The following is a 23,250-nucleotide window of genomic DNA, read 5'->3' on the forward strand; positions in this document are numbered from 1 at the left end:
TCCACCTGCCCGCACCTTTCCATCCTGACTTCCCCAACTCCCCTTGTGCTTCTAGGGGTTCTTCTTCCTCTGTACTTCCAACACACCACCAGAATGCCCCTGCACGTCCACCCAGTAACTCAACTGGTCTGTAACCCCCCTGAGTTCAGGGACCATGTCCAGTTGTATCTCTTAAGCACTTAACAGAGCTGGGCCTATTACACAGTAGGTTCTCAGAGTTTAAGTAAATGGATATTAGAAAAGCAAAATAGATTATAAAGCCATACTAGATTTTGGGTGTTTATAATTTGCCTTCAGTTTCGGGACCACTTAACTATTCAGGTAGATTCTTCCCTCTCCTGGACAGAATCTTTAAATTTTTTTACATTTAATGAATGAGTTTATTTATTTTTAACTTATTATTTTAAATATGTTCAAATTTACAAGTTACAAAAACAACACAGAACCCATAGCGAGAACTCCAACATACCCCTAACCTCCCCACTCAGACACCCAAATCCACCAATTCCAACTCCTTGCCTCATTTTCCATATCACACCATCCATCCATCCATCCGTCTGTCTGTCCATGTACCAATCCATTTTCTGAACACTTGACTGTAGGTTGTACATGCCACTGCTCTTTGAATACTCAACATTGCCATGTACACTTCCTAAGAACAAGGATATTCACTTATGTAACCACCCAAAGTGCAGCCATCAATCTCAAACAATTCAATGTTAATAAAGCTCTATAGTCCACATTCCAATTGTTTTCCATTTTTTCTTTCCAATTCTAGAAATGTATATGCAACACAAACTCTTCCCATCTCAACCACTCCCAAGCTCACCACTCAGTGAGATCAACCACAGCCACAGTATTGAGGCACTTCCACCACCCTCCACCACTGAACTCTCACTTCCTAGAACAGAATCCCCACACCCACCATGCAACTCCCTATTCTCTCTGCCTGCTGCCCCGGCAACCTGCACTCTAATCTCTGTCTCTATGAGCTTGCATATTCGCCGATATTTTCTTTGTATTATCATGGGCTTCAATTTAACATCCCAAATCCCTCATCATCTCATTTGCTTTGATAACAAGTTGAGTCAGTAGTATACATAAGCTATGTTCCTATACCCCTCCTTCCCCTCACCTTTATGTAGTTCTTATCACAAATTAACATGTTTATACATTATGAGTCCAAAACCACTGATTTATCATTAATCCTATGCATTTGCTTTTTAGATCCTGGATGAAGTAAAAAGTGGAGTTACAAAGCAAAATTACAAGAATACTGGCATTTATATTTATCCATGTCATTACTCTCACCAGAGATCTTAATTTCTTCATGTGGTTTTGATCTATTGTCTATTATTCTTTCCTTTCAACCTGCAGAACTCTCCAAAGCATCTCTAATCGGGCTCATTTAGTGGTCATGAATTCCCTGAGCTTTTGTTTCTCTCCCCCGCATTTTTTGAAAGACATTTTTGCCAGATATAGAATTCTTGGCTGGCAGGTTTTGCTTTCAGCACTTTAAATATGTCATCCCATGCCTTCTTGTCTCCACGGTTTCTCGTGAGAAATTGGCTCTTAATCTTATTGAGGCTCTCTTGCATGTGACATGTTGCTTCTCTCTTGTGGCTTTTAGAATTCTCTTTTTATCTTTAGCATGCAACAGTTTGATTACAACGTCCTGCAGCATGGGTCTCTTTGGATTTATCCTGTTGGAGTATAAGTTTTTTGGTGGTTGTTCTAGTTTGCTAGCTGCTGGAATGCAATATACCAGAAATGGAACAGATTTTAAAAAGAGGAATTTATTAAGTTGCAAATTTACATGTGAAAATATACAAATTAAAGTAAGGATATAGACATGTCCAATCTAAGGCATCCAGGGACAGATAACCTTGGTTCAAGAAGGCTTTCATCTGGAAAGGCATGTGGGGAACATGGCGACATCAGCCAGCTTTCTCTCCAGGCTTACTGTTTCATGAAGTTCCCCCAGGGGCGTTTTCCTTCTTCATCTTGGAAGGTCTCTGGCTGCGTGAGCTCAGATAGTTCTCATGGCCTGCTGCTTCTGATAGCTCCCTGCAAAATATTTCCTCTGTTAAGGATTCCAGTAAACTAATCAAGACCTGGAATGGGTGGAGTCACATCTCCTGCTAATCCAAGGTTAATACCCACGACTGGGTGAGTCACATCTCTGTGGAGATAACCTAATCAGGTTTCCAAATTACGGTGTTGAATAGGAATTCAAAGAAACTGCCTCCACAGAATGGATCAGGATTAAAAGATGGCTTTTCTAGGGTACATAAACCTTTCAGACTGGCACAGATGTGTATATTCATATCTTTCACTAAATTTAGGAAGTTTTCAGCCATTATTTCTTCTAATATTCTTCTGCCCTTTTCTCTCCTTCTTTTCCTTCTGGCATTCCCACAGTGCGCATGATGGTATGTTAGATGGAGTCCCACAATTCTCTGTTCATTTTTCTTCATTCTTTCTTCTTTTTGCTCCTCAAACTGAACAATTTCTATTGTTATTGCTTCAGGTTCTTTTATCCTTTCTTCTGCCCATTGCAATCTGTTTTTGAACCCTCTTTGGAAATTTTAAATTTCTGTTACTGCGGTCTTCAGCTCTTTTTTGTTCTTCTTCATAATTTCCATCTCTTTTTGTGTTCATCTATCATTTTCCTGATTTCCTTCAGTTCTTTGTCCATATTTTCCTTTAGCTCTTTGAAATATTTAGGACAATTTTTTAAAAGTCTTTTATCTGGTATGTCCCAAGTCTGATCCTCTTCACTGATGGTTTCTAATCTTTAACCTTCTTTGCCTAGGCCATCAATTCTTATTTCTTTGTATGTTTTGTGACCTTTTGTTGAAACTTGGACATTTTGATATTTTGATATGTTACCATTACATTTAGACTTTGTGCTCTCTGTTCCAGATGTGTATCCAGCTAGTGTTACTCAAGTTTTCCTTGAATGCCAGGAGTTAACAACAACAAAAGACCCCACCTTTCTCTGTCTTTGCAGATTGGCCTGTGCCAGTGTTCTCCTTCGGGACTTTCCATACTACGAGTTTGGAGAATAGCCACAGGCCAAAGCACACGGGCCTCCCTGATCCTTTCTGCCCCATGTCTTGTTTGGGGCATACACCTGCAGCCCTGGGAATTCCCTGTTTACACTGTTCCGCTTTCCCTAGGGAACAGTTTCCTCACAGTCTCAAGCACTGCACTGCATGCCCTACAGCAGTAGTCCCTTGTCCCAGGCACCACGACTTGACTGCTCTCCCACAGTGTCCTGTAGGAGCGCTCTCCAGGCTGCTTTCTACATGCAGGGCATGTGCTGAGACAACGAGCCCCTCCGGCCACCACTAGAAAGGCCAGACACATGTGCTTCTAGCATGTGCATGAGGGACACTCTGTTTCCTCTGGAACCAGGGCCAGGGATCCGTACTGGGAGCTCACTGAGCTGGTGAGGGGGAGCGGAGGGGTCAGCAGGGTGCAGGAGTTCCTATCACTTTTAAGTCTCCTTTCTCTTGATTCAGTGTTCACTCTGCCACTGCCATCCTTTAAGTGTTTTCTGGAGTCCTGAGAAAAATATGTCTGCTGGTTCTTGCTGGTTGTTCAAAGCTTCTGTGGGGGAGCAGAGCCCTGAAGTATCTCACTCCACTATCTCAGTCCTAATTAGTAAATTTTTTTAGTAGACTATAGATTCATGTGGTTCAAAAATTAAAATGCCTTAGAAAGCACTCCTTGAGAAATCTTAACTGTCAGCCCTCTCTTCCTTACCACACACATGTTAGCTTCCTAGTGGTAACTTCTATTAGCTATCAGGTATTTTTTTTAGTGCCTCTTCAAGCAAATAAAAATTGAAATATGTATTATTTCTTACACACAAAAAATAGCACACAATATGCATCATGCTGTAACTAGCTTTCTTCATTTAAGAATTAACCCTGAAGTAGTTCATATCAGTAAGAACATAAAGGATAATCTCATTTTTTATAAAAAAAAATTATTTTTATGGTTGCATAGTATTCCATTGTGAGGATGCATCATAGTTTAGTTAATCAGACAAACACTTGAGTTATTTCCAAATTTGTGTTGTTACAGACAACAAATAACCTTGTATCTACATCATTTCTTATGTATCTAGGTATAGCTGCAGGATCAGTTCCCAGATATGGGACTGCTCGATAATGGACATGGCCTTGTATGTAGGGTGGTAGCATTTTGCACTCTCCCTGCCCAAGAGGGAAGGTACCTGTTTCCCTACAGCTTCATAGCAGAGTTATGTGGTCCTGGTTTGGATTTTACCAACTTGATAAGTGAGAAATGGTATTTTAATGGAATTTTCATTTTCCTTGAGTGAAATTGAACATCTTCTTACATTTCAGGAATAATTGTATTTTTTCCATCAATCACATGCATTACATATTTTTTCCTTGGTTCTTGGTCTTTTTCCTCCTGATTTTCTGGGAGCTCTTTCTGCAGTGGGGAGGAATTGCCATTTCCCCAAGTGGATAATTATCTTTGCACCTATGATAGGTTTATTTCTTTCCTTGTAGGAAGTTTCGATTTCTTACGTAGCAAAATTTATCAATCTTTTCATTTATGGTTTTGTAACAAAGTTAGAAAGTCTCTTCCTATTCCAAGATCATGAAGGAATTTACCCAGAGGAGATGAAAGGAAGCAGGTGTGGGCCCCCCAGAGCAGGGCTGCCAACATCAGAGTTTTGCTTGGGACTAAGCCCTGTTTCCCTTGGGAGAAGGCTTCGTGCCAGAGGCTGCTGCCCACTGCCAAGGACCTGGGTGCCAGGCACCTTGAATATCAGCTGGTACCCTTTGCAGGGGCTAGGAAGGAGGTGGGTAAGAGAAATGAGACATTTGGCAGCCCTGTGTTCCCAACAGGTGAGGCCCAGCCAGGTGCAGCCAGGTCAGTAATGAAAGGAAATAGAACTTTGCAGTGAAACTCAAGACTCACATAAACTTGAGCTTTTCCTGGGATTTGAAAAGAAGTAATTAATTTAGAAACTTTCTCCCTCAATATTAAATTCTGCTACTCTGGCCCCCGGCAGTGGGGGGATGTGAGGAAACATTCTAGAATAAGTTCCCAAATATTGTGAATTCCATCGGCATAGAGTAGAAAAGAAATGATTGGCCAGATAATATGTTCCATAAAAATATGCTGTCCAGTACTTCAGGTTTGAAGGAAGAGTGGAGCTTGTAAATGTTTGGATTGGGGGAGGTTTCGATGTCATATAGACTGGGTCTCTGGCTTTCCCGCTAACTGTGTGACCTCAAACAAATGATTTCACTTCTCTGAGCCTCAGGTTCTCCCTCTGTGGGGGGGATAATACACATAATTAGACCTAACACTGATTGAACACTGAGTGCATGCCAGGTACTGTGCTGTTTCACATGCATGAAATCATCCACTGTCTAGGGCAGCTGTGAGAATAAAATGTGATAACATGAAGAGCTTTGCACAGCGCTTGGCACATTATAAGTCCTCAATAAATGTCAGCTGGGAGTTATTGTCATTTTGTATGTCTACTGAAACCAGAGGGGCAGGCTCAGCATCGAAATGTGGTAGTATGCTAGTCCCTCCCACAAATACTTCTGGAGTTGCTGCCATGTGCAGCTGCTGGAGACACAGTGGTGGCTGTGGGTCTCTGCCCTCCCCGAGTTTACAGATTAGCAAGGCAGACACCTCGGTGGGCAAGTAGGGACCACACACAGTGACGTGGACTTGGCTAGGGACCATCAAGGTGCTGGGGGAGCACAGGGGCGGAGTGAGGGTTCCTGTCCCAGATGCAGAGCTTGCCCAGCCCAGCTCCCTAGGCAGACCAGGGATCTAGGTGCATGACCCCTCTGAAGGAGTAATGATTAGTATATAACAGGTGCACTTATACAGCACACACTGCAGCAGGAGTGGGTCGCTGAGTCCTCACAATAGCCCTATGTGGTCAGTGTCAGTATTGCCCCTGTTTTAGAGAAGGAAACTAAGGAATCAGAAGGTTGTTCAAGGTTACACAGCTAGTAAGTGGTGAAGCCAGAATTTGAACTTGGCAGTTTGGTTTCAGAGTTCATACGGGGAGACAGATCCAGAGCAGGGAGCAGAGACGCTCATTACTGGGGATTGGATCGAGGTCTGTAAAATGTGTTAGGAACCTTAACTGCCAAGTGGGAGCAGAACAGAGTGGCAAGGAGGAGACCAGATCCCACGCAGCATTCCCGGTGGGAGGTTTTCGCAGCAGACTGAGGCTCTATGGATTTGGTGAGGATGGCACTGGGGGGAGACAGCTCAGAGTGTGCTGTGAATCATTCCAAGAATCTTGCTGGCTTGAAATTCTACCTTCCGGTATGAATCTAACTTGGCTTGAGGCATTTCTCTCTGTTAAAATAAAGAGGCATTTAGCAGGACCAATCAAGCCTCTATGAACTATAGCTATTTCAACCCACCTAAAATGTTCTCTCCTGCCCTCTTCCCCCGCTCTTTCACTCCTGTCTCCTTCAGTTCCCAAGGTCAGCATCACGTCCCACGTTAGGTGCAGCTGCTGCCTCCTGGACCTGCCCTTCGCAGTTCCTGCCCATGACTTATATATATTTTTTGCTGATAATTGGGCTCTGCATTCAAGAGCTGATTGTTTTTTCTCTCTCTTTGACGTCTGGCATAAGTCTCAAACATATTAGACCCTCAGTATACATTTGATGAATGAATGAGTGAATTAGGATTGCGAGCCATCACATCGGAGGGCCAGACCTTGGTGTGGCACCTCACCCACCCTGTAGGCTGGTATCCAGACGCTAGATGTGAAGGCACTTGTGGTATGTAGAGGGAGAGGAGACCCCAGGGCGGAAGGCACCTGCTTGACGTTGGAGCCTGAGGGCGCATGATGGTGTCAGCACAGACCAGTTCTCATCTAAGTATTATCAGTAGCCGCTACATGTCGGGCACAGAGCAATCTCCAGTCTCCAGGCCCAACCCCTCTCCACTTGCTGGCTGCACAGTCTGGTACAAAGCTCGGCTTCCTTATTTATAAAATACAGCTATAAAGTATCTTCATAGCACTGTTGGGAAGATTGAAATTAGATAGCATATGAGAAGCAATGCACAGCACCTGGCTTAAACAGTCAACCAGCGAATGCTATTGTTATTATGGTAGTCTTTTAAAAATGTATCTAGTTTTTAACATATATTATTATGTTTAATCCTCAAAACACCCTTGTGATTTAGGTTATGATTCTCGTTTTATGATAAAGGCCCTCAGGCTTGAATGAGTCAAACCACTGCTCAAGCTCCCGTCCTGAGATCGGGGCAAAGCTGGAATTCAAACCCAAATCTGCCTGTCTTCAGAGCAGGTTTTCTTTCCATTCACCGGTATCAGCAAAGGGCCATCACAAAGGTGAGGTGAATAAAAAGACAAAACCCCTGACACATTGAGACAAGTACCACCTGCGCGACAGACATTGTAATGGAATCCCAGGAGGAGGAACTTGTCCAGCTCCCCCTCGTTGGGAACACCCTCTTCCTCCTCTGGGAACACCCTCTCCCTCGGTGTCCTCCTGTCAACGTCTGACCTGTCCCTTCAAAGGTGAAGACGTGGGTTACAAACCAGGCTGCAGTCTGACCTTCACTTGTCTTAAATTGGGTGTGTGTGTCTGTATCTGCGCATGTGTGCTCATGCATGAGAGAACATGGAAAAAAGACCAGGGGTAAACAGGAATAAAAGCCAACCATAGTTCTTTGGGTTGAGAGGGGCTTGGATTTCTAGAGATTTATAATTTCTCCACATTTTCTAAAACAAACATATATTACTTTTGGAGGCAGAAAACGATGTCATTTTAAGTATCCCAGCCATCCCTTGAAGGCTTGACTGAAATCCACTTCTGGCAGGGAGTTGTGTGTCCCCAGGGCTCGTCCGCCTTGCAGGGCCCTTGTCCATGTGGCTGTCTGTGACCCTGAAAGTCTTCCTGGGCGGGGCGAGTGGAGACCACCCTTGCCTGCTGCCAGCTGGAGATTCCGGCTGGACAGAGTGGCTCCAAAGCCTCCCGGAGGCCCAGCAGCAGCCAGGGGCAGTCTTTGCCCTGCAGCTGACATTTTTTGAGCCCCTATCTTCTGCTAAACTTGTTTCACTTAATCGTCCCCAAGAGCCTTAAGGAGGCGTTACTATTATCCTCTTCACCCACCAAGCCACTGGGCTGCAGCCACCTAGTATCTGGGAGGTGTCATGATCGCTCAGGTCCCAGGGCCTTTGTCTGCACTTCACCTTCTCCACCCCACCCCCCAACCTCCTCCCCACCTTCCTGCCCTCCGGCTCACTCCAGGTTTCAGTTCACCTGTCGCCTCTTCCAGGAAGCCTCCCCTGACAGGCCCTGCCTCTTCATCCACTCTGGGTTGGCTGACTTCTCTTCGACTACCTGTATCACTGCGTTTATCACATCTTACTCCTGCCAAGGGCGAGAGTTTGATTTCTTTATCCCCGGTGTAGAGCTGGCACAAATTAGGTATTCAATAAATACTTCTTAAGTTAGTTAATAAGATCCTCACAATAGTCTTATAAGATAACCATTTTACAAATAAAGAAAAATGAAACTCAAGGAAGTCGAATGATTTGCCAGTCATGGTCATTCAGTTTTTAAATCGATTCCAGTCTAGGTCTTTTACCATTTAATCCAGGTTGTCCAAAATGCTAAAATTTAAAGAAACAGGGGAAATAGAAATATCCAACAATTCAGCTAGTTCTAGGGGGAAACAAATGTTAATCACGTGCAACACAAGCTAAGTAGAAATAAATTTAGATTGTTTATACTTCTTCCTTTGTTTAAAAAATGCAGTTCATTATGTGTTTTTATATAGCTTTTTCTTTCTTTTAAATTATTTGCCTAGTATAATTTTTAGGAGTTGGATTGTGAGTTCAAGTGAGTGGGCATTTTAGATGATTCTCAATATTATTGGCAAGTTACTTACCAAAAAACTTGGCGCTACCTTCAGAGAAGTATCGCGGTGTCAGCCTCACCAGGTATATGCTATCATGGGGAATCATCCTTATTTAGAATTTTTGTTAACTCTCAAAGATGTAAATAGTGCCTTGTGTTTTTACTTTTTATTTTGTTGTGAACAACCAAGTTGAACATTGTTTTATGTGTCTACCTACCCTCTTGTGAGACCCGCCTGTTCTTGCTCTTTATTGTGCTATCTTTTTATTTTATTTTATCTTTTTAAGTTCATGGAAGACATTTGTGGAAGAAAGACTTAACTATTTAGTTATATATCAAGTGGAAGGAACTACGCTAGGCACTGGCAGAAGGGAACATAAAGATGACTAAGACACCATCTCTGCCCTCTTAATTAGCTAACCCTCAAATAGGAGAGATGGATATGTGCAGAAATAACAGTCAAGATGGCTAAACAGTTGAGAGACCTGCAATAGGCTGTAGAAGGACAGAGTTAGGGGTGAGGAATCCTGACTTGGAGAGGCAGGATGGAAAGGCTTCAGAGAAGAAATGTCACTTATTCTAGCATCAAAAGATGGGATAAACTTAGAATGGACTCTGGGTTGACGAAACAGCATGAACAGGTGTCGAGGCCATGAGGAATTGAGACATTTTGTTCCAGAGAGCATCGAGTGTTCGTGTTTACATCAGCTAGGGTGGTTTTGGTGTCACAGAAGAGAATGCCCAGAGAAAACCAGTTTTATTAACTGACAAAATTGTATTATCTCACCAAACAGATAGTCCAGAGGCAGCCCGTTTTAGGGTCGGTTAAATCGAGAGGCACAGCATGAGATTCAGAATACCCAATCTTTCTACTTTCCTCTCTGTCTTCCTCGGCATTGACTTCTTCCTCTGGCTAGTCATTTTCCAGTCAAAAGTTTGCTACCCAGCTCTGGGTACTGAGGCCTCTCATGTCCACATACAAAAGCAGGACAGGACTGAGTCTCAACCTCATTCTGTTTTCATGGGCAGGCACCAGAAATCAAACCCAGTCTACAGTATGGCAAGGAGATCTCTGCCTGCTGAGCCACCGTGGCCCACCCTCTCCCCCGTTCTTTTTAACTAGGGAAAAAAATGTCTTTCCCAGAAGCACCCAGAGGGATATCCAGTCTGACAGGCCAGCATCATGCCACACTGCCCACATAAACCAATCAGTGGCCTGGGAGCGCTGGCTGACTATGATTGGTTTAAATTAATCATATATATATAAAATGAAGAAATACAATATAAACTGAGCTAAAATACTTATGTGTTTTTATATACTTATAAATCCTTTCAAACAGGCTTAATTCTATACCTTTATATATAAGTAAGTTAATAAGTATATTAAAAAAGAACAGAATTTCCCACTATTTAAAAAATATGTGGGAATTTGTTTTCTCTCTTGACATGTAAATATCTACATTATATTCTTGGCCTGCAAGCTAAGAATGACTTTTACAGATGAACATTTGTAATTCATTTGATGATAGGGAACACTTTGAAACCCAATTAAAAGAAATGCCCCCCCATAAAAATAATTTTATTCTTCTCATTAATAGACCCATTACAAAATTTTAGTCATTATTATTATATTTTTATTTCATTAATAAAAAATGTGTGGGATCAAAACAGCATGGTACTGGCATAAAGATAGATATATTGACCAATGGGATCGAATAGAGTGCTCAGATGTAGACCCTCTCATCTATGGACATTTGATCTTTGATAAGGCAGTCAAGCCAATTCACCTGGGACAGAACAGTCTCTTCAATAAATGGTGTCTAGAGAACTGGATATCCATATGCAAAAGAATGAAAGAAGACCCATGTCTCACACCCTATACAAAAGTTAACTCAAAATGGATCAAAGATCTAAACATTAGGTCTAAGACCATAAAACAGTTAGAGGAAAATGTAGGGAGATATCTTATGAAACTTATAATTGGAGGTGGTTTTATGGACCTTACACCTAAAGCAAGAGCACTGAAGAAAGAAAGAAATAAATGGGAGCTCCTCAAAATTAAACACTTTTGTGCATCAAAGAACTTCATAAAGAAAGTAAAAAGAGGGCGGGCCACAGTGGCTCAGCAGGTAAGAGTGCTTGCCTGCCATGCCCGAGGATCCGGGTTTGATTTCTGCTGCCTGCCCATGTGAAAAAAAAAAGAAGAAAGTAAAAAGATAGCCTACACAATGGGAGACAATATTTGGAAACGACATATCAAATAAAGTTCTAGTATCCAGAATTTATAAAGAGATTGTTCAACTCAACAACAAAAAGACAGCCAATCCAATTACAAAATGGGGAAAAGACTTGAACAGACACTTCTCAGAAGAGGAAATACAAATGGCCAAAAGGCACATGAAGAGATGCTCAATGTCCCTGGCCATTAGAGAAATGCAAATCAAAACCACAATGAGATATCATCTCACACCCACCAGAATGGCCATTATCAACAAAACAGAAAATGACAAGTGCTGGAGAGGATGTGGAGAAAGAGGCACACTTATTCACTGTTGGTGGGAATGTCAAATGGTGCAACCACTGTGGAAGGCAGTTTGGTGGTTCCTCAAAAAGCTGAATATAGAATTGCCATATGACCCAGCAATACCACTGCTAGGTATCTACTCAGAGGACTTAAGGGCAAAGACACAAACGGACACTTACACACCAATGTTTATAGCAGCATTATTTACAATTGCACAGAGATGGAAACAGCCAAAATGTCCATCAACAGACGAGTAGCTAAACAAACTGTGGTATATACATATACGATGGAATATTATGCAGCTTTAAGACAGAACAAACTTTTGAAGTATGTAACAACATGGATGGACCTTGAGAACATTACGCTGAGTGAGACTAGCCAAAAACTAAAGGACAAATACTGTATGGTCTCACTGATATGAAATGACATTAGTGAATAAACTTGGAATATGTCATTGGTAACAGAGACCATCAGGAGATAGAAATAGGGTGAGATATTGAGTAATTGGAGCTGAAGGGATACAGACTGTGCAACAGGACTGGATACAAAAACTCAAAAATGGACGGCACAATACTACCTAACTGTAATACAATTATGTTAAAACACTGAATGAAGCTGCATGTGAGAATGATAGAGGGAGGAGGGCTGGAGACATACATGAAATCAGAAAGAAAGATAGATGTTAAAGATCAAGATGGTATAATCTAGGAATGCCTAGAGTGTATAATAATAGTGAAATGTACAATGTACAAGTTTTAAAAATGTATTTGCATGAGGAAGAACAAAGGAATGTCATTATTGCAGGGTGCCAAAAATAGATGATAATTAATATTTTAAAATGTCACCTTATGTGTGAGACTAAAGCAAAAAATGTTTATTTGTTACAAAATTTATATTTTGACTAGAGCATTTCCTAATATAACTCATGTAGATAGTTTGATTGAATGTCATAAGTACTTGGAATCTCAGGTAGGACAAGAGATTTTGTTGGTTTGTCCAGCCAGAGTGATGCCCCGATGAATCCCAGAGAGATTTGATCAGTGACTGGAAAAGTATTTGCAAGCCCCCTTCGGGGAATGGTGAGACAGGGGAGAAATTCAGCTTCCCCAAGTTGAATTCTTGATATTCTCACAAGTAATGTGGACAACCAAAGATATAGGCTGAGCCCCCAGTCTTGGGGTTTGTTCATATGAAACTTAACCCCACAAAGGATAGGTCAAGTCTACTTAAAATTTAGGCCTAAGAGTCACCCCCAAGAGAGCCTCTTTTGTTACTCAGATGTGGCCTCTCTCTCCAGCCAATATGACGAGCAGTCTCACCACCCTCCCCCTCTCTGCATGGGACATGACTCCCAGGGGTGTGGACATTCCTGGCAACGTGGGACAGAGATCCTGGAATGAGCTGAGACTCAGCATCAAGGGACTGAGAAAAACCCTAGAATGAGCTGAGAATTAACATCAAGGGATTGAGAGAACATTCTCGACCAAAGGGGGAAGAGTGAATGAGACTAAGTGTCAATGGCTGAGAGATTCCAAACAGAGTCGAGAGGTTTTCCTGGAGGTTATTCTTATGCATTAAATAGATATCACCTTGTTGTTCAAGATGTAGTGGAGAGGCTGGAGGGAACTGCCTGAAAATGTAGAGCTGTGTTCCAGTAGCCATGTTTCTTGATGATGATTGAACAATGATATAACTTTCACAATGAGACTCTATGAATGTGAAAACCTTGTGTCTGATGCTCCTTTTAGCTACTATATCAACAGAAGAGTAGAACATATGGAATAAAAATAAATAATAGGGGGGAACAAATGTTAAAATAAATTTAGTTTGAAATGCTAGTGGTAAATGAAAGGAGGGGTAAGGGGTATGGTATGTATAATCTTTTTTTTCTCTATTATTGTTTTATTTCTTTTTCTGTTTTCTTTTTATTTCTTTTTCTAAATCGATGCAAATGTTCTAAGAAATGATGAATTTGCAACTATGTGATGATATTAAGAATTACTGATTGCATATGTAGAATGGAATGATATCTTAATGTTTTGTTAATTTTTTTAATTAATAAAAAAAGTTTTTAAAAAAATGTGTGGGAATTTGTTTTCTCTCTTGTTATATAAATGTCCCCATAATATTCTTGATTGTGCCCCTTGGCCAGCTAAACGTAAAATATTTACTATCTGGCCCTCTACAGAAAAATATTTGGCAACCCCTGCTCCATCATGTCGCTGATTCTTCTGAACACTTACACACATCCTGTCTACCCTGTACTCCCTCCTGCATTTGGGATACAGTGGGCAAATGCTGAGTGAGGTCAGAGTGTCCTTAGGGTCAAAATCGTGACGTCAAATAAATGTTATGCTTCAGTTGGGGACTAGGAGGTGGATAAGTGTATCACAGTGTTTAGTGATGAAGGGAGATAGCTTTTCAGATTCTTAACACATTATGTCAAATCCAAATCCAAACTGATGTAAGAGTTTTCTATAAAATTTAGTCTCCCTTTTTTTCTTATTCAATTACGATGAATCTAACATGTTGGAAAAAAAACAAACTATCATTGTTTGCAATGCATTAAAATCTGAGGGAAACACAGTCTATATAAACTTGGGAGCACTGAAAAGCCTTTTGGTTTCTCCTGCCGAACTTAGCTCCTTTTTCTTTCCTTTAACAGATGAGGAAAAAGAAAATAATAGAGCATGCAAGCCCCACTCCACTCCTGCTACTCTGCAATGGTAAGTTCCATTTTTAGAAAGCTCTCCTTGATGGACTGCTCACATACCTATATCTCCCTACCTATAGGTTAGGATATCATGAGGATATTTTGATACTGTGGTGGTAACTTGACATCCGAATATGGACATGAAATCTATTTTAATTTCAGGTGTGTACAAACTGCCCAACTTAGATCTAGCCTGGAGATTTGAATTTTCATATTTTTATTTGGGGATAACATGGATGATGTTCATTTATTTTACAAAATCCATCATTACCATTAAGAATGTTGCAAAAATAGAAAAACAGGTCTGTTTACCCCTTCCAATGAGTTCTTATTGGGTTAATAGTTAATCACAACTCTACTACAATTATTTTAAATTAATAGCATTAGCAAGAGTTATCTATTAGAATGCTTTCTCTTTAATATTTGGACTTGCTGTAATATTTAATGATGCTGTTTAAGTAGTTATACTCATGCTTGATATTACTGTCAAATTCTCCTTTAAGAGCTTATTTGGAAATTATGTGATAGATCTGAACACCAGAGCTCCCTGTGCCTCAAGGCCATCCCTCAAATACTCTTGTCAAATCATAAACTCAGATCCCCCTCACCGGGCAAACTGGAAGGAATTAAGGGTCAAAGAAGTAAGGTGAAGAAAGTAAGGAAAAGGTATCATGTTCCAGCCACCATGCTGGAACCACTTTGCATACATGCCTATTTTATCCTCATAACCATGCCCATTTTACAGATGAGGAAAACAAAACTTAGACAAGTTAAATCATTTGTCTGAATAGCCATACAGACATTAGAAGAAGCAGGAATCTGGCTGGGTGTCTTTAACTGGAAAAAGAGGAAGGGAAAAATCAGGAAGGATGGAGATGAAAGAACAGATCAGAAAAGGAGGCAGATGGGCTTTGATGAGCAAATCATATTAGATTCTCTCATCTAATCCGTCCACAGGTGAGAGGAAAACAACATTGGAAGAAAGCATCGAGGAATGTAATTCAATCCTTCTTAACAAGTCTGAACAGTCAGCTTGTTTGGTTCCAAGGATAGCGAAGATTGTTTTCAGCAGATCCATTTCTAGCCTTTTAGCTCATCTCCATCGTTTTGCTCCCCCCTGTTGTTTTCTTCTCATTGCAGTTGCTGCTTTTTGCTTTATCTGAAATTTGACTCTACTTTCCAGGTTAATGTCCTTTTTGCACTCCTTCTCAAAAATTATGGCCAGGCAAGTTCCCATAAGGCTAGAATATCAAATGGATGTGAGCAAGAGTTTCTAGAAATGCAAGGAATTGACAGACAAGGCCACTTTAATAGCCTGAACATGTCATACATTCCGGAATAAAAAATTGGAAAGAGACTAGAAAAAAATTACCTTTTTCATGTCTGTTTTTCTGAGATTACCGGACATCTCCTTAGCAGCAGTGAAGTGATGGACAGTGCAGTCTCCTGAGATAGTCTGCCAGGGCTTCCATCTCAGCTTTACCACCTACCTTGAGCAAGGTCCTTCACCTTTCTATGTTTCAATCTTCTTGCCTGTGAAATGGGGATACCAGTAACATTTCACTTAGAAGGTAGTCATGAAGTTGAAATGAGGTGGCACAAAGAAAGTGCTTGAATGGTGCCTGGCCTAGAGAGGGACAGTCACCGGTCACTAAGCATACCCCTCCTTCTGGGCCTGCAGAGATGCTCAGAGCAGGGCTTGTCTCTTTCCTGACCTATGCACAGTCAGTTCTCCTTCCACCGTGCCTAATTCTATACAAAACTATCTGTTTTTCTAAATAAAGGGTCACATAGATCTTTCCAGAGGAGATTTCATCTTCCGATTCACATGGTCAAGCAGTGGATTTTTTTCTATGATGTATCTGTTTTCAAGGCCAAATCAGATTTGAAAGTTTGTAAATTTTAGTCTTATTATCAAAAGTTGTTCAAAGAACATCAATTTTTCTTCTACTTCCCTTTATGTTATAGGCTTAAGATAGAATTTCAGCTATTAACTAATTCAAGAAATGTTTACTCGGTCCCTACTATTTGTTAGGCTCTGTTGTAGGCCCTAGGAATGCAGTGGTGGATGGATAAGATAGACCAAGAATAGATGCTGGTGAACGGGGAAAGAAAGGATAATTAAAAAAAAAAGATAAATAAATAAATGAGGAATGTACCAAATAGTGACAGGTCCTGTGCAGGTAATTAAAATTGGTCAATATGACAGTGTTTCAGAGGCTATTTTGGATTGGGTAGTCAGGGAAAGCTTCTCTGAGGAAGCTTTTAAACAAGGATTTGACATTTAAACAAGGATATGTACAACAAGAAGTTCTTCACTGCGATCGTGACCTTGTGAAAATCAGTGGCAGGAGAACCTTCCAGGCAGAGGAAACAGCTTCTGGAAAGGCTCTCCTGGTTTAGGTCAGTTTCCCTGGAGACAGACTGAGATGGAGCTATGCCTACAGGTGGCATATTCAGGCATGCACCCAGTGTTAACACCTGTTTGCGAGGCAGGGGAGCTGAACTGGGCAGGCGAGGGGTGCTGGGCTGCAAGGAGGATTCACAGAGGCTTCATCCACCCCCACCAGGAGTTCTGAGGCTGGGATGGCCCTTCAGAGAGGACCTGAGTGGAGGCAGTGCACCTGGGAGATACCTGAGGGTAAGGCTGCTCCCCTCACAGTCTGCTGAGGACTGTTCCCTTGGCGGGACTCAGCCTCAGCCGCCAACCTCCCGGCCCTGGGCAACAACGCCTCGGACCTGAGGGGTGATCTGGGCCACACACCATAGCATCCGCTAGTCCTTCCTAGGATAGGAACAGGCTGAGTTTGCCCAAAAGACCACAAGAAGGTGGCCTTTGGGGTTGGAGCATTTGCAGGCAAGGACAAGAGTGATGCAAGAGAGGGTGGAGAGATAGGTAGGGGAGAGAGTATATAAATGGCAGGATATAAAAAAAGTAGAACATTTTCTTAAAATTAAATAGGAACAGAATAATCCTTAAAACTGTGATGGAGGACATGCAACTTGAAGCCGCCTATAAAAGGTTTCATATGAGTAAATTGTTTTAGAATATAGTTTCAATAAAAAAAACTATGTCGAGCTATGGTGGTTCAGCAGGCAGAGTTCTTGCCTGTCATGCCGGAAACCTGGGTTCGTTTCCCAGTGCCTGCCCTTGCAAAAAAAAAAAAAGAAAGAAAGAAAAAACTATGTCACTCAGAAAGGAAATGGATGCACCCTCCATTTTATAAGAAGAGTGATGTAATTTACAATGTGTCCCCTTTTTGTTCTGGCTGCCAGGGAGTTCAGAACTAAATCTGATGCTTATGTACTTCTTCGATCTCTTCTCTCCTTTTTCTTTTGCTTGCTTTGTAGAAAAAGGCAGGATATAAGTAAATTCAATAAATGCATTTTTTGTTTTGCTTTTATTTTTATCTGCATAAGTAATGGATTTCCCTTGTTAAAAATTAAAACATTATAAAGTCCATTCGTGGTTACTTACCTTCCCATATATGTAATTTCTGGACCTTTGCCTGTGCATTTGCATGCATATGTACCTGTTAAAGTTTCTGTGTTTTTTTTATCGAGTATCTTCTCCTCTATAAACAGAATGCAGATATATGATACTGTAGATATTATTTCACAACCTGCCATACTTATCAATCCACAACTTGCTTTTTAACCCAGTCAAGTATCTGGAAGCTACACCTCTATTAGTACATAAAGAACTACCTCATTTTAACTGCTGTGCAGTATTCCACATAAGACAACAGCCAAACTTATTTAGTCATTTTGGTTGTGTCCAACTCTTGTCTATGCCATTACAAATAAAGCTGCAAAGGACATCTTCAGATGTGCCCCCTTACAGGCACATGTGATACCACATGTGGGTTCTCAGTAAGTGGAACTGCTAGATGTACACACTTGGGATGTTAATAGAATTGCAAAATTGCCCACTTAGTTGACTTTACCATTTTATACCTTCATCTGCAATACAAAATACTTTTTTTTAAAAATAGGAACCTAGTGCCACAATGTAGCATCATACTCTCTGAGATTTTTACATCTTTCTTCCTGACCAGTCTCTCCAGTGGGCAGTGGGCAGGGCCTCCAGACAGTGAGGTAGGCAGACCCAAGAAAGGCCCAGGAAAGGGTGGGCAGGTCCAAGGTGACAGCAGGCAGACCCAAGAAAGGCCCAGGAAAGGGTGGGCAGGTCCAAGGTGACAGCCACTAGCCTGATAGTGCTGAGCTGTCCTGGGATATTTGGCTTGGTGTATAGAGTTGGGCTGAGAGCTATTTGTTACTCCACCTTCCCCTCCTTGCCATTAACTCCCTCCATATCTTCCAAGAGACCATGCCTACTCTAAGAACAAATAACACAGCAGCCAGGGAGCCTAAAATAATCAGGGCCATGGGATCTGGAGGCAGCTCCTAGCAGAAAACAGGCAAATATTGTCAAATGCCTTCTGCCAAACCCTTTCCAGCATCCTCGGTCACAGGGTTAGTAAATCCCAGCCCGCTGGGGATGGTGAGCGCTGCTAGAATCCTAGCTGCACAATACCCTCTATTCATGCACAGAATTTCGAAATGGAAAGCAGCCTGTCCCATCCTCCTAGACTGCTTGCTGCCAGCACATGTCCCCCCCCACCTTGGACCCTCCCTGATCACACCCCCTTGTCAGCTGTGTTACCCTGTGCTCCTTTGTGCACTGTCAGGGTGGAAACAGTTCCCTTTCAGCTCTTTACAGAGGAAAGGAGTCCCTTTGCACAAGGAAATGGATAGAAGAAATTGTCTTAGTTTGCCAGGGCTGCTGTAATAAAGTACTACAAATGAGTTGGCTTCAATGACAGGAATTTATTGCTTCACAGTTTGAAGGCTACAAGTCGAAAATCAAGGTGTCAGCAGGATCACACTTTCTCTGAGCTCCATGGTGTTCTGGTGGTGACTTCCTGGGTAGTCTCATCTCAGTCTCTGCCCTGTCACATGGCCAGGGGCATGTGTCTGTCTCCTCCTCACTGTATTGAAATGTCCTCGCTTATAAGGACTCCAGTCATGTTGGGTTAAGGCTCACCCTTATTCAGTTTGGCATCACCTTATTAATAACATCTTCAAAGATCCTATTTACAGATGAGCTCATCTCCACCAGACCAGAGATTAGGATTTGAACATGTCTCTGCATGGAATATGATTCAATCCGTAACAAAGATCAAATTGTCACTTTCTTGGGGGACACTTTTATTTCTTTTGAAAAACTAAAAACGAGGCCTTGGGAGGTTCACAGGCTCTCAGTATTTCAAATGAAAACAAAATAAGTTTAGCACTTCTCTTTGGAACTTTCTTGAAGTCTGTAGGTAGAAAATTCAGCTTGGCACTATTCCAAAGAATCAATATGTTGACGGTTTATGCCAGGTATAGCTCCTCATCCAGATGCATTGGGTGTAACTAATATCTGAAGTTTTCCACTCATTTCTCACTTGATTCTTTGTCCAACAGTGACATAATGTTATTCATTTTCATAATACAATGAGTTAGACCACATGGTTCCAAAAAGGGAAACTGAGTACCTTAATTCTGAATTCAAGCAAAGGTACTGGATGATGTTAATAGGTATGACTATGTCCTGCAAGAAGGCTTTGGCTACAGGTAAATTAACGGGCACGTGAAGAAGCAGAGAATGAGATGCTATGTTGTGGTGCAACTTATTTTTTTAAGTTCAGATATACGACGGAGATATTGCAGGTTCAGTTCCAGAGCACCACAATAAAGTGAATATTGCAAAACAGCAAGTCATGCGCATTTTTTTCTTTCCTAGTATATATAAAAGTTATATTTATACTATACCGTAGTCTATTACATGTGCATTAGCACTATGTCTAGAAAAACAAGGTACATATCTTAATTTAAAAATACTTTATCGCTAAAAATTGCTACCATCAATCCAAGCTTCAGCAGTAAAGTTCTTGCCTTGACATTACTGGCTGCTGACTGATCAGAGTGGTGGTTGCTGAAGGTTGGGGTGGTTGTGGCAATTTCTTAAAATAAGGCAATGAAGTTTCCCACATCGGCTAACTCTTCTTTTCAAGAAAAAATGCTATTTGATAGCATTTACCCACAGAAGAGTGGTTTTCAAAACTGGAGTCAAATCCTGCTGCAGCTTTATCAGCTAAGTTCATGTAACATTCAAAATCTTTTGTTGCCATTTCAACAATGTTCACAGCTTCTTCACCAGGAATAGATTCCATCCCAAGAAACCACTTTCTTTGTTCATCCATAAGAGCCAGCTCCTCATCTGTTCATGTTTTATCATGAGATTGCAGCAATTCAGTCACATCTTCAGGCTCTGCTTCTAATTCTAGTTCTCTTGCTGTTCCCACCACATCTGCAGCTACTTCCTTCATGAAGTCTTGAACCCCTCAAAGTCATCTATGAGAACTGGAATCAACTTCTTCCAAACTCCTGTCAACGTTAATATTTTGCCCTCCTCCAATGAATCATAAATGTTTTTAATGGCATTTAGAATGGTGAATCTTTTTGAGAAGGTTTTCAATTGACTTTGCCCAGATCTATCAGAGGAGTCACTATCTATGGCAGCTATGTAGCCTTACAAAATATAATTCTTAATTAATAAGACTTGAAAGTTGAAATGACTCCTTTATCCTTGGACTGCAGATGGATATTGTGTTAGCTGGCATGAAAACAATAATCATCTCATTGTACATCTCCATCAGAACTCTTGTGCAACCAGGTGTCAATGAATATTCAAATGTAATATTTTGAAAACAATATTTTTTTCTAAGGAGTAGGTCTCAACAGCAGGCCTAAAATGTCCAATAAACCATGTTGTCAGCATATGTACTATCATCCAGGGTTTGTTGTTCAATTTATAGGGCATGGGCAGAATAGATTTAGCATAACTCTTAAAGGCCCTGAGATTTTCAAAATGGTAAATAAGCAATGGCTTCAACTTAAAGTCACCAGCTACATTAGTCCCAAATAAGAGAATCAGCCTGTCCTTTGATGCTTTGAAGACAGGCATTGTTTTCTCCTCTATAGCTATGAAAGTCCTAGATGGCATCTTCCAAAAGAAGGCTGTTTCATCTACATTGAGAATCTTTGTTTATTGTAGCCACCTTCATCAATCATCTTAGCTAGAGCCTCTGGATTACTTGCTGCAGCTTCTACAGCAGCACTTGCTGCTTCGCCTTGTACTTTTATGTTATGAAGATGGCTTCTTTACTTAAACCTAATGAACCAACCTCTGCTAGCTTCAAACTTTTCTTCTACAGCTTCCTTACTTCTCTCAGCCTTCATAGAATTGAAGAGACTTAGGGCCTTGCTATGGGTTAGGCTTTAACTTTAGGGAATATTTTGACTGGTTTGATCTTCTATCCAAACCTCTTAACCTTTCTTTTCATTCATGTGTTCACTGGAGTAGCACTTTTAATTTCTTTGAGAACTTTTCTTTTGCATTCACAACTTGGCCATTTGACACGAGTCCAAGCTTTTGGCCTATCTCAGCTTTTGACATGCCTTCCTCCCTAAGCTTAATCATTTCTAGCTTTTGATTTAAAGTGAGAGACATATTTCCTTTCTCTTGAACAATTAGAAGCCATGGTAGGGTTATTAATTGGCCTAATTTCAATATTGTTGTTTCTCAGGGAATAGGGATGCCCAAGGAGAGGAGAGAGATGGGAGAATGGCTCATCGGTGGAGCTGTCAGAACACAGATTTCTGTCTTATATGGGCACAATTTGTGGTGTCCCAAAACAAATACAATAGTAACATCAAAGATCAGTGATCAAAGATCACTATAGTAGACATAATAATAATGAAAAAAGTTTGAAATATTGAAAGAATTACCAAAAGGTGACACAGAGACATGAAATGAGCACATGTTGTTGGAAAAATGGTGCCAATAGACTTACTTGATGCAGGGTTGCCACAAACCTTTCATTTATAAAAAGCACATTATCCATGAAGCTCAATAAAATGAAACACAATAAAACAAGGTATGCCTGTATTTTTTTATGGGTGAAAGTGTAAAATGGTAAAACCATTTAAGTGGGCAATGTTGTAGCCCCATTAATATTTTATTAACAATTCAGCAATTCCATTTCTTGATACCAGCATGGGAGAAACACACACACATGTATGCAAAGGGGCACATACAAAGATGTTCTTTGGACTCTACTTGTAATGGTGAATATGTAGAGATGATTAGAGACAGAGAATAAATGGAAAGGGGAGATTGAGTGGGATGGCTGTGGTAGGGAATGGTTATGTGCTGCCAATGTCACCTCAGCTGCCATTTGGGGCCACCAGAGCTCTGGGCTGCACATCCCCTCTTAGGCCTCAACAGAAGCATTGGCAACAGCACAGAACTTGCTATTATACACTGCTTAGTTTTGGCTAATGGAATTGATTAGGGATTCCAGACCCTGGCTGAGCCCAGGCCTCCCAGAAATGCCAACTTGGTGGTTTGTAGGCCAAACACAAGGATATAGATTAGATTGTTTCATGTTCTGGTCCATTAAAGTCATTACAATGACAGAAAAAAAGCCCAGATTCAGCCCATTGCTTGACATTTGGAAGGAGTTGGGACGGCCCAATTTACAGGTTCAGCAAAAGTTGGCTGTGTTAGCTTGGCCAGGTGATTCACCAGCACGAGCTGGTGAAGGAATGTGTTTAATTCTCACAAAAACCTTTGCAGTCCCATAAGGTCAGAATATTACCCCTACTAAAGAGGGGGGACCAAGGCAGGTGACTGTGCACCACAGAGGATCACTGCTTCACTGTACAGGGAGTAGGGAGGAAGTACTGGACTCTCCCAAAAAGACCCCTCAAACAAAACGTCAGGGTCCACCCGAACATATTTTGGATTGGTTTGTCTACCCGGCCGCACATAACAGACTTAACTTGTTGCTGTTGTTTAATGAAATGGAGTGTTTTCTTGTTTGCTTGTTTTGTTTGGACCTTTTGCAGACTCAGGCTCAGAACTAGCCAGAGCCTGCACAAGCCAAACCCCACCACTTTGTACTTGTCAACTGATGGTGTTCTCTCGTTGGTTCTAATCTTCTCTCTGGTAAATTGTGGCTTTTTAAAGGCAAGGGTAG

At 41.3% G+C, this 23,250-nt stretch overlaps 1 protein-coding gene across 1 annotated transcript in view; it reads left to right on the forward strand.

Annotated features, from left to right (window-relative positions):
• RFX4 (regulatory factor X4) overlaps nucleotides 1-23,250 on the forward strand; it is a 141,858-nt gene that overhangs the window by 17,385 nt on the left and 101,223 nt on the right. The window contains exon 3 of the mRNA XM_077168613.1: nucleotides 14,114-14,174. Coding sequence (XP_077024728.1) covers nucleotides 14,114-14,174 — 61 coding nt within the window. The remainder of the gene's footprint in view (nucleotides 1-14,113; nucleotides 14,175-23,250) is intronic.

Source organism: Tamandua tetradactyla, chromosome 7 (assembly GCF_023851605.1).
Source record: "Tamandua tetradactyla isolate mTamTet1 chromosome 7, mTamTet1.pri, whole genome shotgun sequence".
NCBI lineage: Eukaryota > Metazoa > Chordata > Mammalia > Pilosa > Myrmecophagidae > Tamandua > Tamandua tetradactyla.